The sequence below is a fragment of the Scatophagus argus genome, chromosome 4 (genome assembly GCF_020382885.2).
Source record: "Scatophagus argus isolate fScaArg1 chromosome 4, fScaArg1.pri, whole genome shotgun sequence".
NCBI classification, from domain to species: Eukaryota; Metazoa; Chordata; class Actinopteri; family Scatophagidae; genus Scatophagus; species Scatophagus argus.
In genome coordinates, this window is record NC_058496.1 from 14107922 (window position 1) to 14130177 (window position 22256).

The 22256-nt window shown below is 40.6% G+C and overlaps 4 protein-coding genes across 12 annotated transcripts in view; 2 read left to right on the top strand and 2 right to left on the bottom strand.

Moving 5' to 3' along the window:
• LOC124058578 (rho guanine nucleotide exchange factor 28-like) overlaps nucleotides 1–2468 on the top strand; it is a 37710-nt gene extending 35242 nt beyond the window's left edge. For 6 of the 8 annotated variants that reach the window (XM_046388003.1, XM_046387998.1, XM_046387997.1 and 3 more), the window contains 3 exons: nucleotides 423–674; nucleotides 804–1188; nucleotides 1402–1606. In XM_046388003.1, coding sequence (XP_046243959.1) covers nucleotides 423–674; nucleotides 804–1188; nucleotides 1402–1592 — 828 coding nt within the window. In that variant the 3' untranslated portion in view covers nucleotides 1593–1606. Of the gene's footprint in view, nucleotides 1–422; nucleotides 675–803; nucleotides 1189–1401 lie in introns of all 8 variants that reach the window. The other 2 variants (XM_046387995.1, XM_046387996.1) reach the window with 2 other exon arrangements.
• Nucleotides 2469–2823: 355 nt separating this feature from the next.
• osmr (oncostatin M receptor) lies at nucleotides 2824–15259 on the top strand. Its single transcript, XM_046388004.1, has 15 exons — nucleotides 2824–2947; nucleotides 3082–3235; nucleotides 3741–4016; nucleotides 4139–4268; nucleotides 4602–4750; nucleotides 4908–5041; nucleotides 5148–5289; nucleotides 5702–6154; nucleotides 6534–6719; nucleotides 6816–6917; nucleotides 7385–7552; nucleotides 7724–7876; nucleotides 7978–8059; nucleotides 8150–8234; nucleotides 8885–15259. The coding sequence occupies exons 1-15, from the start codon at nucleotides 2855–2857 to the stop codon at nucleotides 9239–9241; spliced, it is 2664 nt and encodes an 887-aa protein (XP_046243960.1). The 5' UTR covers nucleotides 2824–2854; the 3' UTR covers nucleotides 9242–15259.
• sb:cb288 lies at nucleotides 10376–14121 on the bottom strand. 2 transcript variants are annotated; one of them, XM_046388010.1, is made up of 5 exons: nucleotides 13983–14121; nucleotides 13408–13465; nucleotides 12568–12639; nucleotides 11348–11432; nucleotides 10376–11171 (listed from the first exon to the last, which is right to left on the bottom strand). In XM_046388010.1, exons 1-5 carry the CDS (start codon nucleotides 14055–14057, stop codon nucleotides 11123–11125), a joined length of 339 nt encoding a protein of 112 aa, XP_046243966.1. In that variant the 5' UTR covers nucleotides 14058–14121; the 3' UTR covers nucleotides 10376–11122. The 2 variants fall into 2 exon arrangements, with proteins under 2 accessions (XP_046243966.1, XP_046243967.1); XM_046388011.1 differs by lacking the exon at nucleotides 13983–14121 and adding an exon at nucleotides 13743–13884.
• Nucleotides 14638–19342, bottom strand: ykt6 (YKT6 v-SNARE homolog (S. cerevisiae)). The gene is made up of 8 exons (XM_046388008.1): nucleotides 19132–19342; nucleotides 18573–18751; nucleotides 18254–18336; nucleotides 17481–17581; nucleotides 17281–17385; nucleotides 17002–17067; nucleotides 16489–16590; nucleotides 14638–16387 (listed from the first exon to the last, which is right to left on the bottom strand). Exons 2-8 carry the CDS (start codon nucleotides 18674–18676, stop codon nucleotides 16352–16354), a joined length of 597 nt encoding a protein of 198 aa, XP_046243964.1. The 5' UTR covers nucleotides 18677–18751; nucleotides 19132–19342; the 3' UTR covers nucleotides 14638–16351.
• Between the last annotated feature and the right edge of the window lie 2914 nt (nucleotides 19343–22256).

The window sequence follows — 22256 nt, forward strand, 5'->3', positions numbered from 1 at the left end:
CGTGCAGCTTTCTCCTAAACAACCAAAGAAGCTGTCCATTTGCCTTAAAATGTCAAAAAGGCAAACAAAAAACGCCCATTTTAGACAGGGTTCATGCTTAGCCGCTACAGTGAAAATATCTGCTTTTAAAAAGGAATGCAAAAAAGTCTTTTCAAATCAATTTGGGATCTTAGGGCTTCTAAAGATTTGGATTCTTGGATTACATCAGACAAGCTTAATTAAACCATTTTTTTCTTGCAAGTCCCAAGCTTCTTAAAATGTTTAGGAGAATGCTGCGACTCTGTTTAGCTGTGAAGGTCCAGAAATGTTTTGTGGACTAAGAATCTTGGTGTATGAACTCTTCTCTATCTGTTATAACCACAGGAAGTGATGTAATGGGTGGTTGCATTTTCTGATGTGCAAGCACAAATGTGTGTTACCAGAATGAGCAGGAGAGTATGTTGGAGCAGCGAGAGCAGCAGTGCCTCCTGGAGGCTGAGCGTCTGCGTTGCGAGCGTGAGCAGCTTGACGCCCAGCTGCTGGAGTATCAGCAAAATCTTAACCGACTGAGAGAGGGTCAGAGGAGTGTGGAGAGGGAGAAGGAGAAGATCGAAGCCCAGCAGAGGCTACTGCAGAGCTGGAGACACAACCGCCAGAGCAGCCTGCCTGTTACAATACCACTGGATGGATACAAGGTGAGAAAGGCAAGGGGGACAGAGACAGCAAGGTGAAGGTACAGGGGTGAAGAGAAAGAGGAGGAATGAGTGGTGTGGAGATGAAAATGTCACCTCTGCTCTTTTTGTGGTGTTGTTTCAATGTCCCAGGTGTCCAGCCACAGCCGCTCAGGAAGTCTGGATGGTAACTGCTCAGTGTACGAGAACGAAGCGGCTCTACTCTCCTCCCTCCAGCAGAGCCACCGCCACCAGCCTGCCGGCAACAACCAGCACCAACGCCTGCTCTCTGCGCCGAGGAAGAACCACGACGGCCCTCTGCACGGCTCTGACTACACCGCTAACCGTGGCCTCAGCCCCAGCCTCTACAACAGCCTCAACACTTTGCTGAGCCAGGCACACAGCAAGCAGCCCCCAGACGATCTCACATACCCAAACCACAGTAATAACCACAGCTGCCCACAGCTGCTGAACGACTCCATCCACCCCTTCAGCAGCGGTCACAGGGTCACCGTACAGCCGCAAAGGACCAACAACCGTGGGTGTACTCATATTTTTCACCTGTATATAGTTCTGGACAGCAAACACATGGAGCCGTTTGTTTGGCCCTCATATAGAGTACTGTACTCTATACAGTATGTCCATCACATAGGTTGTAAGAAAACACAGTGAGATATTTGTTTCTATATTGTGCATACAGGAAAAAATGTGATACTTTTTTTTTTAAGTATTTCTGTTGTTCACTTTCTAGCAGACTTCAGCCCACCATTGGACAGACGATCCCTGGATCCCTGGAGATCAGAAGTCACAGGTCACGGACTTTATGAGGACGACTACTCCTCGTCTCTCTCTCTTACCCCCCTCCTTCCCCCGCAGGCTTACCTTTCCCTTGAAGGACAGAATGGGGAGGAGGCAGGCGAGGAGAACATCGTTTATCTCTGAGAATCATCAGAGAGTCGCAAGCAATGCAAGCTGCCTGACGTATAACTGGACCCAGAATAATATATCTGTTGCTCATATGTGTTTTGTGTTTGTGTGCATAAGTTGATTTAAAAAGAATATTCAAGTAAGGAATAGTTGCAGGGAGGAAGTATACACAGATACAATATATGTGCCTCTATCAGTGTACGTGGCAGCCATTTATCATTCCTGCTTGATGAAACCATTGTGCCTTTCAGTGAATAAATTCTTTGTCAGTCAGATTTTATACACGTGTTCCCAGCGTTTTTAGTTCTCCTATGATTTGTTTTTAGTATCCATTGCACTTGTTTGATGGAAGAGGCACCTTTGTTTCCCCAAACGCTGGGACCTTAAGTCCCAGGGAATCAGGACAGAAGTATTGCTGTTATTTTCCCGTGAGCACTTAAAAGAAAATGGAAATATCTCAGAAGCCAGTTGAGCCCTTCCACAAACTATGTATAGAGCAATTACTTCTCCATGTGATCTTTAATAATATTTATAAGGGATTGTGAGCATCTAAAAGGACATAGAAATATACTGACATTATTGTATAAATATTAAATATATGTATAGTTTTATGGAAAGGCTACCTATGCACACTATGTTAGAAGAGGAACTTGTATTCCTATTGTTATTTTTCTCACTTAAGTGCCAAATATCTTGTTGTCTGATACTGTAAGTGATTTCTGTAAAGAATGGCTCTATGTTTTCTGTTCACTTCCTTTCTCATAATTTATTGTGTGTAATTTGCTTCATGCACTGTTGAAGTTAATAATATTTTGTTTGATATGTGTTCTCTTGTAATCAGAACTGTGATTTGCTGTATTAATATTGTACTGTATGTAAAATTATTATGGCAAAAATCTGTGTTTTTAGTGTATTTTTCCAGCATGAGTTTTGATCTTGCGTTATTGCACAATACTTGTGGGCAGGCTGTCATTACTATTGGTTCATCAGACTCTAAGTGAGTGTGTGTAGTGAATGCTTATACTTCACTTTGGGTTTCCTTCGACTAAGAGGATGATGAGTTACAGAATATTTATTAACTTGCTCGGGTTGTATCTAATATTTTTTGAGAATCAGAGGGGATTCTGCATTGACACTGGTGAGTCCGATTTCATCTCTTTAAAAGCCCTTAAATATGTTGGAACTTCTCATGCAATGAGTTTCACTGTGTGACAGTTTGGCAGCTGCCAAAGCCGGGCATCAGCCATCTGCAGGCTGTGAATGACAAGCAAACCCTCATGGTGAGCTGGCTGGTAAACCACAGTCGCTTAGAGTGCAGCATTTACGAGATCCAGATCAGCCGCACTGAAAACCACATTATTATTTACAATGTGAGTACTAAAAGTTTTGCTGTCTGGATTTCATGTTTCTTAAAGTTGCTTCCCTGTCATTTTATGGTATTTATTATCCCACTTTCAATCACAAGCTCCTGTGACACTCGTGTCTCTGTTTTTTGTTACTCTAGAGAAATATAAGTGTATTCTCCGTGGACTCCGATGAATACATGTGGACATGGACCTCTGAGCTGCCTCTGGAGTGTGTCGATCACTCAGTCAGGATACGGTGTTTCTATAATCAGTCTGTTCTGAGTCCCTGGAGCAACTGGATAACCAACAATGGTGAGATGATGCTGCTGTACTCTGATTTGTAGTTGCGAAGGCACACAATTAAAACTAAAGCAAGTATACACAGAAAGGTTAGCTGCTTGTGTGCACTGTTTCACTGCTAAGACCAGGACATCATATAAACACTAGTCTATGCTCTTTCAACAAGAGTGAGGCCTCTGTCATTTCCGTCTTCCCTTTCACCTATCTTTACATCTGTGTTTCTCAACTGCTGCGGTGCCTGTTGCAGTCATTGCCAATGTCTGTTGCAACATACATCATACACAAAACCGAGGAATAATAGACTTAGATGGATATAAAATTCTTTTTGTTAATAATTTCAGGAGGTAGTGAAATATTTTCTCTCTTTGCTTTAACGATACATGAAGACTCTGTGCTGAGGGGTGATGTCAAGGAAAGTTTCATGTGCAGATTACAGATATTTCTAACAGCACCCCTGCTTGTTCACAGTGCTGGGCGGATGCTCATGAGACTAAACTCTACTCTGTGTGACCTGTAGGAACCCAGGCAACGGAAAAGATCCAAATATTCCCCTTCCAGCGGGTGCTAAGGGAGGGCACCAGTGCCATGTTCTGCTGTGTTCCCCCAAGAGGAGTCAATATTACCAGAATTACCTTCAGTAACTATGAATACCCTCTTATCAGAATTAGCGACAGCGTCAAGTCTATCTCTGTTGACAACTTAACCATCCCAACAACTTTTATTAAAGCTCATTCACTCAGCTGCAGTGATACAACAGGCAAGCTGAGTCGGTCATCCTGGAACTACGTCAGTTGTAAGTTTGAATCCTTATTATTTTTAATGAATATTAATTTTTTTTTTTTTCCATAACAAAAACCTTTACGTGTGTGTGTGCGTGCGCGCGTGTGTGCTTGTGTGTGCTTGTGTGTGCTTTAGTTCCTACCCAGAAGCCTGGAAACCTCAGCTGTGTGACCTCAGACATGACAAGTGTCACTTGCACCTGGGATTCAGGCAGAAAGCGACACCCACACGACCGTAACAAGCAAACCAACACCCTCCACATAGAGTAAGCAAACATAAGCAAGCATTAGAAAGTCATGCAGAGATGGCACTGTTTCTGTAAATACCGCTTCAGCTCCCTCTTTGATGCTGCCATGTGTGCGAACATCATTTCCTCTTGCCAAATGTCACTCTCATGGTCAGACTCGTTGTGCAGATGGGGTCATGGGAGATTTCTTTGATATGGCATATTGATATTTGTTTAATAAAGGGAAACAACAAGGTTTCAATCATAAAATTCATGTTTACTTAATTTGGTGCTGTTCTTCAAAGTATAACAATGTGAAAAAAAAACGTTAGACCATTATTGGATGTGCCTCCTTTTCTATTAAAAACACAGGAACTCAGACCAGGCTCCCATCAACTGCAAGCAGTCATCTTGCACTTTCCCAGCTGTCCCACATTTGGAGGAATACAACATCAGTGTGGTGGTGAAGGACCAGCTGGGAGAGGAGACAGAGAGCTACAGCTTCAACATTTCTGACAGAGGTCAGAGGTCTCAACACATCCAAACAGAATTTAGAATATGTTGCTGAACACTTTCAGTGTATATTTGAACGCCTACAGACTTAAGCAGCTTGCATATATGAATTTAATATGGCCCTACATATGCATGTGTGACAATGTGGTGTGGATTTCATATTAGTGTTTCCTGTTGTGGAGTGGGACAGAGTGAGCCCTGGGGTGACAGACGCCACCGTATCCTGGATCATACACAGGAACTTAACTCAACTGAACCTCCTCTGTCAGGTCACCACAGACCCAGGCAGCACCACCGAGGTGACTTTAATTCAGTTTAACTAAAACATTCATACAGCACCAATCAAAGCTGGACATTTTGGTGAATGTTTTTATTTCCAACTGTCCACCCGTGTGCTTGCAACAGCTGAGCTGCAGTAGTACAAATGGTACATGCCAAGTCAAAGTGGAACATCTACTCCCCAACACCTGCTACTCCACCAGGGTACGCTGCTCTGTCAATGGCAGACTCTGGGGAGCGTGGACGCGGCCCGTATCCTTCCCAACCCGTGAGTAATACCAGGATAGTATGGTGTGTACATGCTGTATTCCTGCACATTTTCAGACTCAGACCGAGATAAGATAAAAAAGAATTATAATAATTTTAATATATCTCAGGCTGCCACTGAATCAGGCAATAAATTACTCTTTGCTTTTCGTGAATTCAGATTAACACTGTTGGGTGAGATCCAACTTTGCCCAACACAACCACCAGAAAGATAATCTTCCTCCCACAGTTCCCTCTCTTTCTTCATGCATTCTTTACTGAAAGCAGGAACATTTGACCCCACCAGACGGGTCCTACACACCTCAGAACTGGTTCAAAGCAAGACCAGTAGTAGTACCACAGCCTTACGATCAGTATATTGGTACCCATGCCGGTGATATCTTAAAGTAATAATCATCATGTGCTTTCCTCAGATCCATTGGTCACCTTGGATGTATGGAGGAGAATAAAGCAGCTATCTGACCCTAACAGCCGTCAAGTTACACTGTTATGGACTCCAGTAAGATTTAAGCTTGTCTGCTTTCCTCCAAATGTTTTACTTTGGCAAAAATATTGGTGTGATAGCAAACAAACTCTGTCTGATTTAATCAGGGCAATAAATGTCCCTCTGCATGAGCTTTGCCCCAGCTTTCATGACCTCCTTTTTTCTCAGCATGTTTCTGGTTCAGCAACCACGGTGAACATTCAAGGCTACGTAGTTCAGTGGTTGCAGGAAGGCCAAAACTGCACCAAACGGAAGGACAGTGGACAAACCCAGACAGAGGTCCTCATCGGTTCGGGACAATATGATTTCACTGTCAGTGCTGTTCTCCAACGCGGCTCCACCATCCCCACTCACATCACCATCCCACAGAGAGATGATGGAGGTGAACGAGAATCAGCTGAGATTGTTTTAAGTTGAACTCCAGCTTGTGAAATTAACACCTTTGCTCTGTGACAACACGTCTAATGTGCGGTATTAAACTTACTTACCTGAAAATTGAACTTATTCCAACAATGTATTTTTCCTGTCATTAAGCTTGTGTACCTACAGGATCTCTCAATCAGCTGAGTGTCTCACAAATTTGTGTACAGACTTTTGTCCATTTGGATTTCTATAGTTTTTTAAGATCATCCCACGGTGACAAGAAAATCATTTTAAGATTAAATGTGACTTAAAGGGATTTGGTGTAACAGTGAGGCAAAGAATACTTCAGTGCTGGTGAAGGTTTTTCACCCTAAAAGAAAACCTTTCACTCTGACTAGAAAACCTTCCAGTGTTGAAGCGGGTGAGCAGTGGCACAGCTGCTAGTTTTAAACTGTGCTGGGATGAGCAGGACACAGCCACCTGTGGCTATACTGTGGAGTGGTGCATTCTGGGAAATGCAGAGCCTTGTACTCTGAGGTGGATGAAGGTGCCAGAGGGAAACAACACTTTGTCCCTACCTGCTGGTAAGTTTGTGTTTAGGTGTTTTCCTTTAGTGGTCATTGCACCCTTTGTTCCTATTTTCAGTCAGTCAGTCACTGTCATATACCTTTATTTTACAGAAAACTTCAAAGCAGGTTGCAGGTACACATTTAATATCTATGGATGCACAAAAAGTGGACACAGACTACTGGAGATACAGACTGGGTACTCACAAGAGCTCGGTGAGTGTCATTACTGACTGATGTGTGTTACTGGACACACTGCGTGGGAGATGAGATCTTGAGCACATGCTTAAAAATGAATCTTTGAATAAGGTGTGGCAGCTAAACCTTTGAGACAGGACGTCTTCATCAGAGGCTCTAGATGTCATCTATTTTCAAGACACTGTCTTTCCTGTTTGTCACATACACAAAAATGATTAAGCAGGAGGGGAAAGAGACAAGAAGGGAATGAAAAATTATTGATTTAAATTTATTGACTGATGTCTGTGAAGACAAGAGCACGTTTAATATGATAATAACCACAAACACCAAAAAAAAAAAAAAGGTGTGAGAAAAAGACAGCAACCATCAAATTGAAGCTTTTGGGGAAGTTGCATTGTTGCTTATTGCTTGAACTCTGTTGCTTTCATTATAATTGATTTTTATCTCTCTTCCTTCCTCAAAACCACCTTTTTCTGTTGCCTCAGAATCTGTACCCTCCCCGAGTTTGGTTGAACCTGTTCAGAGCACCTCCTCATCTGTGACACTGGAGTGGCGTTACAATGAGGATGACGTGGCTCATCCTGCTTTCATCACCGGTTACCTGGTTACAGTGCAGGAAGTAGCCTCCCACACGTTGTCAGGTCATGCTGCAAGTGAGTGCAGAGGAAAACTTCACTGTTCTCGGTCTCCCTCTCCGTCAAAAAACAAAATATGCAGGATATAACAATACATTATTTGGTCATTCAAAGTAACCTCAGATAAACTTTGGTTTGAGTCGCTCTTACATTACAATGAAACGCGTTTGTAATTTTGTGTACGCGTAGATCTGTTCAACGTGTCAGTGGCAGATCCTCAGAGGAAGTCTGTGACCATGAGGGGTCTGCAGCCAAACCAAGAGTATGTTTTCTCTGTGAGAGCTCTCACTAAGGAGGGGCCTGGACAACCTGCCAGTATCACAATCAGGACCAAGGCCGACTGTAAGCTCCAGGTTTTTCTCTCTTGGATAAAAGTCCATTGAACAGGCTTGAATTTTACCAGTTGATTATGTGAACCGCTCGTCCTCTGTGCCCTCTGGTAGACTTGGCTCACTTGACGAAGATACTGACTCCCATATTGTTGCTGCTGTGCTGCACCGCTCTCCTGTGGCCTCAAAGAAAAATGTGAGTTCAGAGACCTGATCCCTAAATCTTCATTTAAACATTCATTCCTGCAGAACATGGCCTGGAGCCTCTGCTCTGTTTCTCCTCTAGGCTGAGGAGGGGGCTGAAGGGGATATTTGCTTATCCTGCTGGAATGAACATCAAAACTCCAGAATTAGACAGCTTCCTGCATGAGGTACAGACAAAACACCTAAACTGTCAAATCACGCATGAGGAAGAAACAACTTCTAATCATGAGATTCATTTTGTACACAATACAGAGAGAGCACAGAAATGTTCAACTATTTCAGCAAACTCACCCACTGACATGAATCAGCACACGGAGATAATGTATAAGAAACTGAATTTTACATGTTAGTGTTTTGCACATGAATGTAAATAAACCATCAGAAAACAACTCAATAATCAGCTTTCAAAATAAGTAAATAATTATAATTAATAAGTATAATTTGTTGGTGGAAAACAGATTTTAAGTGCATGAAAAACAAAATTCAGTAGTTGCCACATTGGATATTGTTCATGTATCATGTGTCAAATACAGAATATGGCATCAGAATATGTCTCTCTGGGCAAATGACCATAACCCCCTACAGACTTACATAAAATTTAAAGAGAAATAATTTCAATTATGAGTCTGATTGAAAGTAAAGATGTAAAATTGTACCCTGGAAATGGGTGTTGTGCTGCATAGCAAAGCAGATCCATTTCCTGGCTAATTTAGCTGGCATAGTTGTGCTCACACACATTTTTGTGTACACTAATTCAGCAGATATGGCGCTGCTGTTATATCTAATTTACATGAATCTCCTCTGCATGTTTGTACAGACCTGTGAAAGGCAAACTCTGGAGATTGAGGAGTGCAGCATCTGTGACATTGAGATTGTGGATAGCAGGCCTCCGCTGAATGAAGAAACCACACAGAGTGATGCTGAGCCTTTGAACACACTCCCATCTCCAGGTTCACAGCCTTCTCCTACAGCATTGTCGCTCTCCAATGTGCTGTTTCAAGCAGAGTACTGTCCACAGTCAGTCACGGCACTCTGTGGCCAACCAGCCCTTCAACAAACCACATGCATCATAAATAAGAGTTATTTTCAGACCAAGGAGGAGTATTTGTCTGAGGCACAACAAGTCCCGCTCAGTGAAATCAGCAAACCTTCTGGCACTGCAGGAACCACGTAGTGTTGCATATTGTTATGCCTCATGTTTCTCATGTGTCTCCATGTCAAGAGTGGAAATACCTTAAATAGATGCTTTGATCTTAAGATATAATGTATATCTGCAGCTTTGACTGGAAAAATGTAGCCTGCAGAGTTTATTATAACGTGCTGTATGTGAAGCAGAAAGCACACAGCAGATAATCTAAGGAGCTTTTCACTACCCATGAGTTTGTCTGCAGGAATGCAGTTCAAAAATAATCTGGTGTTGTTCCAAGTGAAAGTATACCACAAGAGGAACTACAGATGTTATCTACAGGATGCAACTGTTGGCACTGATGAGGCAGCTGGACGTGTGCATCATTTCCTTTTTTAAACTTCAAATTTTACATTACTGTTATGGTGTTATAAAAATGCATTTCTTATTTCAGCACAGTGCCTTATTTTGAGTGATTTAATGATAATAATAATAATAATAATAATAATAATGATGTTCCTTCATCAGTGACTAACAGATAAAAAATCCGTTTGCACCATGATAAGCATGTGATATCAAAACGTATATTTGTTGTAAGTGATGCAATTTCATGTGAAGTGAATTTATCTGGTGTGTTATTGCCTTGTGTGTTTCCAAAAAAAAAAAAAAAAGAAAAAGATAAAAACATGCAGCTTCATTAAGAAACACACAGAACCAGTTTATAGCAGAAAATCTGTCACATAAATGTAATCCCAGACTAACAGAGCTCACGATGCAGCCACCGTGCACCTTTTGTGAACAACACTATCCACACATCCACTGAACAGTACTATCATATGAGTAGCCTGGGCAGTTCAAATGATTCATATATCTCATTCATCAAGTTGGAATCAGTTCACTGTTACAGTATCCCTGCTCTGATAAATTCAGCCAAATCTCTGACAGTCTTCCCAACCCACATTCCTTACTCATTACTTGGTTCAGTTAACCCCATTTCTTTTATAAGTCGCAGAACTGGTTCTGAAAACAACAAAAAAGGTGTCAGACGTGCTGTGATGTGGCTGTGCTCAAGCAGCATGTGACAAACAGCAAATGAATCCAGTTGCTTGACGTGTGCACCTGGCCTGGGTGACCGCATTATCACCACAACTATTTTTCATTTCTGTTCACAGTCCACTGAATGTGAAAAACCACCAGTCACAGTTTATTAGACAGAAAAAAAGGTCATACAGCAGTTACAATATCCTGAGTAAAGCTAATAAACCACATCAATTTCAAACAAGATAACAGAGGACAAATAAAATACAGAATCTAAATCCATTTCTGGATGCTGTCCAAGCACTCAAGCAGAGGTGATCAGCTGATTGTCCTGAACATCCTGGCAGCCAAAACAAGGACAAATTAAAATGGATGTAAATGGAACTTACTCATGCCATTATGTAATTTCAAATATTACAAGGAAATACTAAGCCAGAATAGAGGACATGTCCATTTGACACAGGAAGAAGTCAAATCATGGAAACAAAACATGCAAAATATACATATACTAAATATATCACACTCTCTCTCATAGTTTATTGGTCACTAGAGCAAGTTGTGGCCTGAGCTGCCTCGATCCGCCGTAGTGCAGCGTTCACGGTGGACAGAAAGAAACAGAAAAAAGCAGCAAAACCTGACCTGTCATGTGTCATGTGTCAATGACATTTGACTCACAGGAATCTCCAGCAGACAGTAAAGCTGAGAGACACAGGTGACGCTTCCACTTAGTCGAGTCCGATTTTTTGCGGTTTGATCTTTGACTCTATTAGGAAGATGTTCTGTAGTACTCTGTCACTCTGGCACTTTTCTCTGACTGAGAGCAAAGTCCACTCTCAGATTTTAGTCCGCACCATTAATATCCAAAATGACCTGCCGAACAGGAGACAGTCCTCACACTGAAGTCCTCTGTTGTACTCTAACCCTCACCTTGCTGTGCTTTCTGAAAGGGAAAACACAAATGAGTACCAACCGCAGTAAAACAGCTGCGAGATTAAAGCTTCAGACATGTGACGCAAACAGACAGGTTAACTAGTGGCAGTCTGTGAGATCGCTGTGTCGACAAAATCAAACTGAAGCTCCAGCAAAATCGAGTTACGGCTTGCGTTTGTTTTTTACCGTTTTGGCGGTGACACCATGCACTTCCAGAGGACAGCGTAGAGAGCAAGGAGAAAGGAAATAAACACTGTGGCAGCAATTGCACCTAAAAGCATACATACACATGTTTATTTGCACACACTGAAACTACACAGAACAGGAGGACACATGCAAGTGCAACACGATTCACCGTGTGTTTTATCTTCTGCAGGAAGTAGTTCTGAAATAGTTTCTTTACCTGAGACAAAAGCCAAACAAAAATGATATATCTTTGGAATGTAAATGCTCATTTGCATACACATGCTCTTCATTTTACTACCCAGCTTCACTACAGTCCTATACACCAATCAGCCAATCAGGTTTTAATATTGTGGCTGATTGGTGGATATCAAAAACATTGCACACTCTGCAAGAAAAAGCTATTTGAGTATCTTTTCGGGGCTTTACGAATTTCTGTCTCTCTGTAGGCGGCTGCTTATGTAAATCTCTAAGAGCCCTGCAAACTCCTGTCATGGATTCATAAAATCAGTGAGCATTACTGACGCCTGAGTAATATCACTGCCCTTTCTAAATGTCTGGTCCGGGTCTGCTGAACAGGATTGAAAGACAAAACTTTGATACACATAATATTATCCTGAGCAGCTATGGGTCGTGTGTCAAATCAGAACAGTATGTAGATGAACCTCAAAGAAGTGCACAGTTTTTGGAGATTATTTGTGTCCTATATGATTGTTTTAAGTATAAAAAAGTTCCTACAAACTTTAAACATGTTCTGGGCCTATCATGGAGTTGCACAGAAGCAACTCCAAAGTGCAAGAGTTTTCTAGGACATGGTTCAAATGGTAAGCTGGAAGCAGAAATGCACACAAAACTGCAACACAGAGGTGAAGCGTGAGTCATGGAAGTATTAAATGTTTCTGGGTGAAAAAAAAAAACAACCAGTCTGAGTATTTTTGAAAAATCTCAATTTCTGACAAGGCCAACATAAATAACCATAAGCAATTTGAACAGAATGACATGATCCCCATTACTTTGCATTCATGCTCCAAAAAGAACTGCCAAATAAAATGTTTTGATTTTTTTTTTAAATCTGCTCGGCTGCGGCTGCTGTAGCTAACTTGACTCCCCTCTATTTGTGGGTCTCGGCTCTTTGGGTGATGCAGGAGGTCTTTGTTAGCTCAGGGTGGTGCATCTAACAAATCTGTCTTACAGGGTCTGTAAAGACATGACACTTTTCTTACCAGGGATGATTCCGCTGCTCTTCCCTAAAGAGTCCTCTGCGTGAGAAGGAGGAGTGGCAGCTGCAGTTGAACCTTCATGGGGAAAAAAAACCCAGAAATACTTGACAACAATGCCAATATAAAAGACTCTGTGTGTGTATGTGTGTGAATATGCAGGTGGATGAAGGATACATGAACTAAATAGCATCGGATCGAAAAATCCTGAGATCCTGTGTTGATTTTGGATGCAGCAACTTTATTCAAAACCAGCTTTAGCTCATGATGTGATTAGAGTTGTTGATTCAAATCTGCGGTCATTTATAAATACTGGAGTTCTGTACAGGACCGCGGCGCACTACAGCCGCTTCTCTTCATCTGAAGAGCTCTCCTGATCCTCTTCCTTTAGTGTGTGAGCATCGACCAGGGGCTACGGTGTTTCATGTGTTTCCAAGATGTTCCTCTCGCCACACTGAATAACTTACATGTTTGTCACCACTGCACCTTCATTCCTGCTGGTAGCACATAGCATACTGCTGTGCTTCTTTGGGATTTTTTCGTGTGTTGCTCAGAACTACAGTTAGCTTGACTGAATGTCATCTTAAGATGACATAATACTAAATGGAATTTACCTGAAGTGGACTTCCCTGTTTATCAGACAGTGTAATCTGGTGTTGAGACTATTTTTGCATGTATATACTGTGAAACTGGAAGACATCCATGTATACTAGATCAGCTTTTAACTATTATTAAAATGCACAAGACAGACAATATACTGTAAATGCATTGTGACCCAGATAAATCTATGGAAACCTCCCTGGTGAGCTACAACAGGAAGAGAAGATAGAGGAGATACAAGCTCACCATTTCTCTGTTGAACTGTGTGTAAAAGCTGCCGTGTAAGAAGATCTGGGTCAACCATCTGAAAATGCAGTAAAACATTCATGTTTGCACCAAAAATGTAGAGCACAGGGCACTGACAGGACAGGACACACTACCACCCCCAGCTCAGATACTTGTCTTGTGCAGCTTCATACAATTACAGAGCAACAGACGCCAAGAGAAAGACGGGCTAGATCAGCAACAAGTGGGAAACTTTCTACAGGAAGTCACCAAATGTGGAAAATCGGGGCGTATCGGGCAACCACAGGCCCAAAGATAAGGAAAACATGCAAGATAAGAAAATACGAGCGACCTACATATTTACAAAACATTTGCCCCGAGACAACACTTGTTCCTGCAGCAAGGCGATGAAACAGCTTTCAGTCCAGGATAAAACCTTGTTAACATGCCACTCATTTTAGCTTGTAAGTAATTTTGTGTGTCACGTAAAGTACGTGGGGCCAAATCCCGAGACAGTCTCACTCTTAGATCAACAGACTTGTTTTGCTCCCCTTCAGAAAGACCGAAAAAATCTGGTTTCCCGTCTTGCCTCTAACCTTCGAGCCGATGACAGTCCTGCTGTTGTTTTTCACCTCCGTCCACATTCTCGAGGTTGTGCGGTCAGACTTCATCACTTCATGTTGTCTTGTTGCCTTCTCGTGTCAGCTGTGCGCCCGGACGCGCTTCTCGTGCTGCGTTCTCGTGCTTCTTTTGAAGTCGTACTTTTTCGGTTGCATGGACGGGACACTCACAACTTTCTATTGTGTTAGCCCTACAAAGTTGCTGACGAAAGTTGTCTCAGTCATGGATTTGTTTTGTGTTTTAATATCCGGCTGTCAATCATCTAAGCCGATTTTTGACTCGGAATACTTTACGCTTACAGATGGGCTAATATTTCTTGAAAACACCTCCTTGCTCACCACTGCTTGATTTTGCAAGTTGGTTTTCACAAGTACACTCTCTGGTCTTTCATGGATTCATTTCCTTTTAAAAAGCAGTATTTCCTACAAAATATGAAGAAGTTGAGATCTGGGCCCTTCTGTGTGGAGTTTGCATGCTCAGTCAGCTGGGATAAAACAGCACAGCACACATACATTTGAAGTATTATTTGAATACTGACTCCAAATATATAATTGCTGCCTTCTGAACATCTAAGCAATATTACACATTCTGTAAACAGCCAATGTTTGAACAAATAAAACTGCTAACACAGACAGAAAAGAACAGTTTATTATTGATGATAGTTGTTTTGCTTGCAAACCACATCTGGATAAAACGTTTAAATGCAGACTGTTTAACACAATGGTCTGTAAAACACGATCTGAAAATAGCAGAACTTCACAGATCTGTCAGATTATCAAATTCAGCACTTTAACTGGAATTTTTGAAGAGAAAACAAATATCAGAAACAATCCTGGATACACTTAATATGGGTATTAGTCATGAGAATAGCATTTACAAAGGCCAATTTACTGTCTTTTGTGAGTAACAGAAATTATTCACCTTACTTTAAAGAGAGACACACACCAACTGTCTGTCGAGATATTGCACAAAAGTTTACAATGTAAAAGCAGAAAGAGTAGCTCAGATCACAAACACTCAAAAGTCCGCACACACAGGCACTCAACATCAATGCAGCCTGCAGATGTTGTATATCAGCAAATCATACACACATACAGCAAGAAGCGAGCAGATGTCTAAAATACACAACCGAAGGCATCTCTTCATCTTAAACTGATCAGCAGTTCCGTCAAGAAATGTCTACCCAGTCATACCTAAATGCAAAGCAAACAGTGCTGACAGTAAAGTTAAAAAAAAAAAAAAAAAAAAAAAAGTCTGAAGGGTCTTTAAATAAGACTGGGAAGTGAAATCGCTCAACTTATGAGATCAGTTGTGTCTGTTCTCTTTTCAAACATTACATCCATTTCAGGAGAAACTTGAGAAATGGTGCTGAGAAATGAATAATCAACTCAGCCAAAACATATGATGATAAAATGTCAGCCATCCCAGGTTTGAGAGATCCAGATGAGCCCTGGACATCAGAGACCCAAATGGTCACATTTTAGCATGTTGGCTCTCAGAGTGAAAAGTATGGCTACAGTAGACAAAATTTAAAGAGAACCATTTTCATAAGACAACATAACATTTACATAGGACTGTTCTCCCAGTTAATCATCAGCTTTAAGATGCATTTTCACTTAATAACACACTCATCCTAAAGCGGGAATGTTTAAAGATTTCATTAAACACTACAAGACAAAGAAAAGCAAAGGAGTCATGTAAGTAAATCTGGTCTAGCAAACATGTTTCAAAGTCACTGCAAAATTCAGTGAGATTCTGATATCACATGTCCAAGCAGCTACTTGCTGTCCTGGCTCACAATGGAGTTTTTGGGTTGGCCTCAATGTTGAGGCTCACTGGAAGAATAAAGTTAATGAGCAGGGCCACCTAGTGAGCAACAGAGGTTACATGTGCAAGAAAAACACAATAATTGAACCGACATATTTTATGAAGACTGTGAGATTGTCCGAGTTGCCTTGAAGCAGAAGCACAACTGTGGTTAATACTCTTTGAAATCAAACTATTAAGATTTGACCGAATCTGAATAACATTAAATGGCCTGAAGACATTTCAATAATACATCACCAAAACACAACGTCACACTATCATGTCCCCAGCTGGTATTGAAAACCGCACAGATGTTTACCCTTTGAAAGGTTAAAAATAATGCAAATGTTACTTCTTCCCCTGACTAAGCCCCATCACTCCTTCCACCTTTTCTTGCTCTTATCCTGGCACCCCATCCTGGATTAGACAGAGACTGTTCTGTCCTTCGTGTCGAGAGCTGGTGACAGATGCGTGATGGGAGTTGTAGGAAAAGCGGAAAGGCAGAGAGAGGCGTGTCCACGAGGACAAGGCAGCGGCATCACATGATTTCACAGCATGAGTTCTGTTTCCTTGCCTGCAGGTTTTACATGAACACACAAGCACTCAGACATCTAAAACAGTGAATAGCCATTAGTTTTTTTTGGTCCAGTGTTAAGGTGAGTCATTAGTACTTACAGTCTTGTAGAAGGCTTTGGACTGGTTACCCAAGTGCTCTGATTTTGCCACAAGATCATCCAGTTTTTCTCCTCTCTCCAAGAGACTTTCCATGGTGTTGTGCTTTAGAAACAAAATAGTTGTTCGTGAAATAGTGTGTAGATGTTGACTTGATGTGAGATCTAGAAATGCTACATGCAATTTCAGGCCTGCAGAGCCACAATCTGAATAAAACTCAACTCAACTCAATAAAATCCCTACATTGGTAACAGAGATGACTATGTGGATTATTTTCCCATTTAAGTTTATGGTGGCAGTTGGGTGACCAACTACTTGAGGCTGAAGATAAACTGTTTCTCGCCCCCACACTTTAGTACTCTGGTGGTGTGTGCTTTTCATGTGTTACATCCGTGCTGTGATAAAATGGGAAAAAAAAAAACAAGAGGATGACATTTTGGAAATTAAAAGATTATTTTTAGTATTGGGTCTTAGTTTAGGGAGGTGTTTTTTGTTTTGTTTTTTTTTTTTTTTTACCAAAATGATCTTTGTCTCATCCAGCTCTGCCTGCACTTTGGTCATCGCATCTGCTTCTCTGGGGTTCTAGAGAAAACAACAAAACAAATCAAAACAATAATTCAGGTACACTACTACTGCATGCTGATCATTTGGCAGTATCATTTTATAAACAAGCTCTTTGACCACAATCAGATTCATGAATTTCATCTTCATTCCTCTGTCTTTCTATTTACTTCAGAGCATAAAAAAATCAAGGTCTCCTTGAGATGATTCCTGATTAGCACATTAAAAACTAACCTGGTATTTAGCCAAGTAAATATCCAGGCCTTTGTAGCTAATGGTTTCAGGTTTACCAGAGGGCCAATCTATACTGTCCACTTGCCTGGAGAATTCGTCTAATACCTAAAAAAAACAAAAAACAAACAGCAATCTCATTGTTGAAGTTGACGTCAAAATTCTATAAATGTATGTCTTTATTTACATGTTTTTGTTCACACCTTGTCTAGCAATGTGAAACAGACTCTCTGTGGGTATTCATTATCTGCGATGACCACAGCACCCAGGTTATCGTTTCTTACATAGACATGGCACAGGTACTCTGAAGGAAAAAGCATGTACAGCATTAATAAAACACAGGAGTTATAACAAAAATTTCTGCTCTTATGGTACAGGAGAACTCAGACAGACAAGAAACAGCAAAGTAAAAATAATGAATCTTTTTCAACATAAGCTTCATAAAACACATCTGTTATTTTGGCAATTCAAATCCTGTTTAATGCTGAGTGAGTAAAAAGAGGAAGCATTGTAAGGTATTGCAAAGCAAGGGACCACACATTGTGTCTATGTAAGAACAGTTGACACACATAGAAGAAGCAAAGGCCTGGCTTTTATATATTTATTCATAAAATCATTCAACCAACAGGACATCTCTCATATTGTAAACATTAACTACATGTTTATGCTTCACATACAGGAACTCAAAGTTCTATTAGTAGTAGTAGTAGTCTAGTACTATTATGCACACTGAGCAGCACAAATCCTAGAGAGAACAAGACTAATGTAGTGTGATACTAACATGGTTACAATAAGGTAAACAAAATGCCAAAAGAGTCAAAGCTTCAATAAAATCACTGCAAACAAAAAGTAACTAAACACACACCCACTTATTATTTGAGTTAATTTAGGTGAAACAAAACTTAAATTCAAATTGAGTTAACAAAAATGAAACTTGACATGACCCTCAGCCTGGCCTGAACCTGCACATTTTTACCTTGTTCTTTCACAGAGGCACGGCTTCCTTGTGATGTCCGCTCAACAATCAAGGCACTGGTGAAGGTCATGAACTCCTGAACACTAAATAAACCAAAACAAGTCTGTCATTGGTATGAAAGTATCCCAGTACAGTCAGACAACTTTATTTACAGTAAATGCTGTTCGCTATTCTGCAAACCCAAACCAACATACATGAAAGAGGGCACAGTGTTACCATTTGAATACGCACTGCTATCTGCTCACAGATAATGAAATGAGAACAAAAACATTTAAAACGTTTAACGGGTCAGCTAATGGTTATAATCTGTCAGACCCACCTGGAGCGCTGAAAGAAGCTGAAGGAGGAGAGTTCAAAGGCCGCTTTGAGGAGGTTGGCTTTGGTCGCTCCTTTGTGGATGACGCTGAGGCTGAAGAGCTTCATGCTGTCGCCGGATCCGTTCTGGTCAGTCAGTCACAGCAACTACAACCACACGGCCCCTCTGATCTAATTTAAAAGCTGACACACAAGAACAATCACATGAGAGCATTATCCCTTATCCAGCTCAGCCAGCTAGCTTCCCTGCTAACAACAACTCAGCTAAAGAAACTTGAGTGAAGTTTAGCTGACAAGTGTTAGCATCCCAGTGAAAGTAGCCGCCTTGTTATGAGCTACGATGGTAACCAAACATTGAATGCTGTTCTTAACTTAAATGACAATAGAACTTTTCTACAGGCGAAGACAAACTGACTAACAGACAGCGAGTAGTACAAACTCACCACAGCCCGTCAATCATAGTGCAAGTTTCGGTTTAAATTTTACAAACATTCCGGAAATCAAGTCAAGCATACTGCTAGCTAAAGATGCTATCTGGTCGTAGTCAGGCCGCAGCTACTTACCACACAATTCAGCAGCAAACTGTTTGATTCCCGTCAAAACAACCGAATAAACTTTTTATTCCACATGAACTAAAACTCATCAATGTGTACAACAGAAGTCCGGCGATCTAAACACAACACTGTTACCGGGGACTTTAGTTTTCAATATGTAGTTTAGCGACCAATCACCACGTCATGATCCTTAAACTGTCCAGCGGGATAATGGTTCCGTCGGAAACAAAAACAAAGCTATTGACGCAGTTCCGATTGAGCGTAAAGGTTAGTAAACGTACTTAATGCTAGTGCAATCGTTGGGTCTTGCACTTCTAAATAGTCTAATATCCAGCTGGAGACCGATAATATTATTTTTTCCCCCAAACGCATTATAAAATTAAAAAACTGTTTAAACCGCTTGCTGAAGCGAGACCTCATGAAAACGTGTGGTTTTCTCTGGAAAGTAGACTACATACTGTATGCGTATTTGCCTTTCATGTTGATAATCATAGACTGGAAATAGGCCTTCATATAAGCTAACAAATTAATGAATTGATAATTAATAATTCACTAATTCCTTGCAAAATTAAGGTCGGGCTGTCTCATCTATTGCATTTTTTACATGAATTATTTTGGAAAACAAGACAGATGGAAAAGCGACATTTCTGAGGGAGTATTATAAGCTTTTAGAAATTTCATCGTTAACTCATATACAGTCTGTCAGCGGAAAAAAATGAGATTTTTCAACACCAACACCAATGATAGGCTAATAATAATGATAATAATAATAATAATCGCTTGGTGGCCGTATGAGGTGGCCGTTTGAGTTCAAGTTTTTGTCTACCAAAACCATGGCACCCTCAACTGATGTTTTCCTGGTAATTTTGCTCCATTTAACAATTTCGTCCTGGCTACTTAACTCAATGGTAAGTGTTTTCCATGGCAGAAGTGTGCCCGTAATTCATTTCCAAGGCAACACGTTGAAATCGTTTTGGCATGGAAACCGCTAAGCCTTCAGATGCATCTGTTGACAGCTCAGCCGCTCCAGGGGAAGAAATAATTTTTCTTTCCTGGAACTGGATTTGGTTCGTTTAGATGCTGAAGTAACACAGTTAGCATAGAAGACCAGCTACAAACTGAAGGTTTGCTCAGTATTTTTATTTTTTCTTCGTGTAATTTAGTGAATCATCACTTGAGTGAAGATTGGTTGGATGGTAAATGTAATATTTTAACCTATTTTACAAACTGACTGTTGGAGCTGATGGCACATCCAGTGCGCCACTACGGATATTATTAACTGGACCTGTTAACCGCAAGAATGAAGACAAATACTTTTATCTAATATATCTACAGGTGTGAAGATGAATCCTTAGGTTTTTTCCCCTCTTAAATATCTGGAAGATTTAAGATGAATCCTTAGGCTGCTTGTGACACTTCTCCCTTGTTTTCCTGAAGGTTTAATTTCACTGTTTACCAGCAGATATGTAAACGTGTTTGGGACTTGGTGCTGAACATTATGTAGCTCAAATGTGCTAGGAATACAATAACACTCGTTTCCCATAAGAGGATAGCGTTTTATTTACACTTTCATGCACGGACGGTAAAAACACAGTAACAGCTGAAACTTGGGAATCTCCAAAACTCCTGGGAAGAACAAGTGAACTTCCACTGCAGACGACTGATGGTCGGCAGGACACTTGGGATTTAATCCTCGTCGTGATACGATGGATAAGGTAAAGAAACAAAGCTGTGATTTAGCTCATGAAAGTAAAGGTTGTATTCTACTGATGGCTTAGGTCGTATGCTGGACCCTGTGGTCGTCCTCTGCTTCTTACATTTCACAACTGCTGTTCATGAACACGAATGAAATAGTTGCTATCTATCTATCTATCTATCTATCTATCTATCTATCTATCTATCTATCTATCTATATTTAAGTCTGTAAGTACAGTAAGCCCCTTAAATAGGCCCATGGCTGCAGTATTGATTTCACTTCATAGTATAAAGTGAAGGACAAGACAGCTAGAGTATAATGTTGCATCAAACATGGTATTTTCTGTTTAAACATTTTACTCAAGCATCATGTAGCTTCAGTGTAATAATTAGAATATACGTGATGATGTATGAAAAAAATTCTTCTCTTTTTCCCCCAGACTTAAAGCTACTTAAGGGGATATTTAAGAAGAAAAGCACATTTTAAAAGGCAAATTGCTTGCTATTTTTACATAAATGTGTGTGTTTAAGTTAGTGTGACTGGATCAGTTACTGAAAAAGTCTCCAATCAGGGCAGTGGGGTAGAGGGGCATGGTTACCTCACAGCTAAGAAAAGCTCTGACCTCTGCTCAGGTAAACTACTGAAGCTGATAAGCACAGACGGCCTTCACCTGCAGCATACTATTGTTAGTTTAAGAGGTCGTTCATCCCTCACCGTTGCTAATTTTAGAAATGTTTCTAATTTTACAAATATATGTGTAACTCTTTCAGGTTCCCGCATTGAGCAAACCTGTGGCCTTGAATGTTGGCATTGTCTAAATAAAGAAATGCTGAGTTCATGTTCAAATATTATTGAACTTGTCATGGCGGTGGGCTGTAAAACCTACGCTGGTTGGATGAGGTCTGGGTCACAGGTCACAGGACACACTCTCCACATGAATAATTCACCAAATTTATCTCCCTTTTTAGACTCTTTTTTTCTTTTCTTTTTTTGTCAGGTTAAAAGTCCATCTGAAATAGTTTATACCCTGGCAGAGGGGGGAACTGAGTTCATCTTCTTTTACTCTGTTAAATATTGGTGATATTTGTTCATATAACTTTAAATAAGAAAAACCTCACAGAGCTGAAACAGCTCCTTGTCAGATGTCTTCCTGGCACACATAGCAGCAATATTTTTAGATTCAGAGTTCAATACTTTCTGGTAGGTTTAATTATCAGTATTTTTAAACCCATTTAAAACGTCATAACAGTAACACTGGATTCATAAAACCTGTAGTTCAGAATGAAAATTATTGTGAACATCCATAAATAGGTCAGCATGTCTTAGTCTCTGATTTGAGAAGTTTTTGTTTCTAACAGAGGAACGACATAATTGTGTATATTCAACCATGACATGTAAAAACCAGTGTAGAAATGTAGAAACCAGTCATAGATTGAAT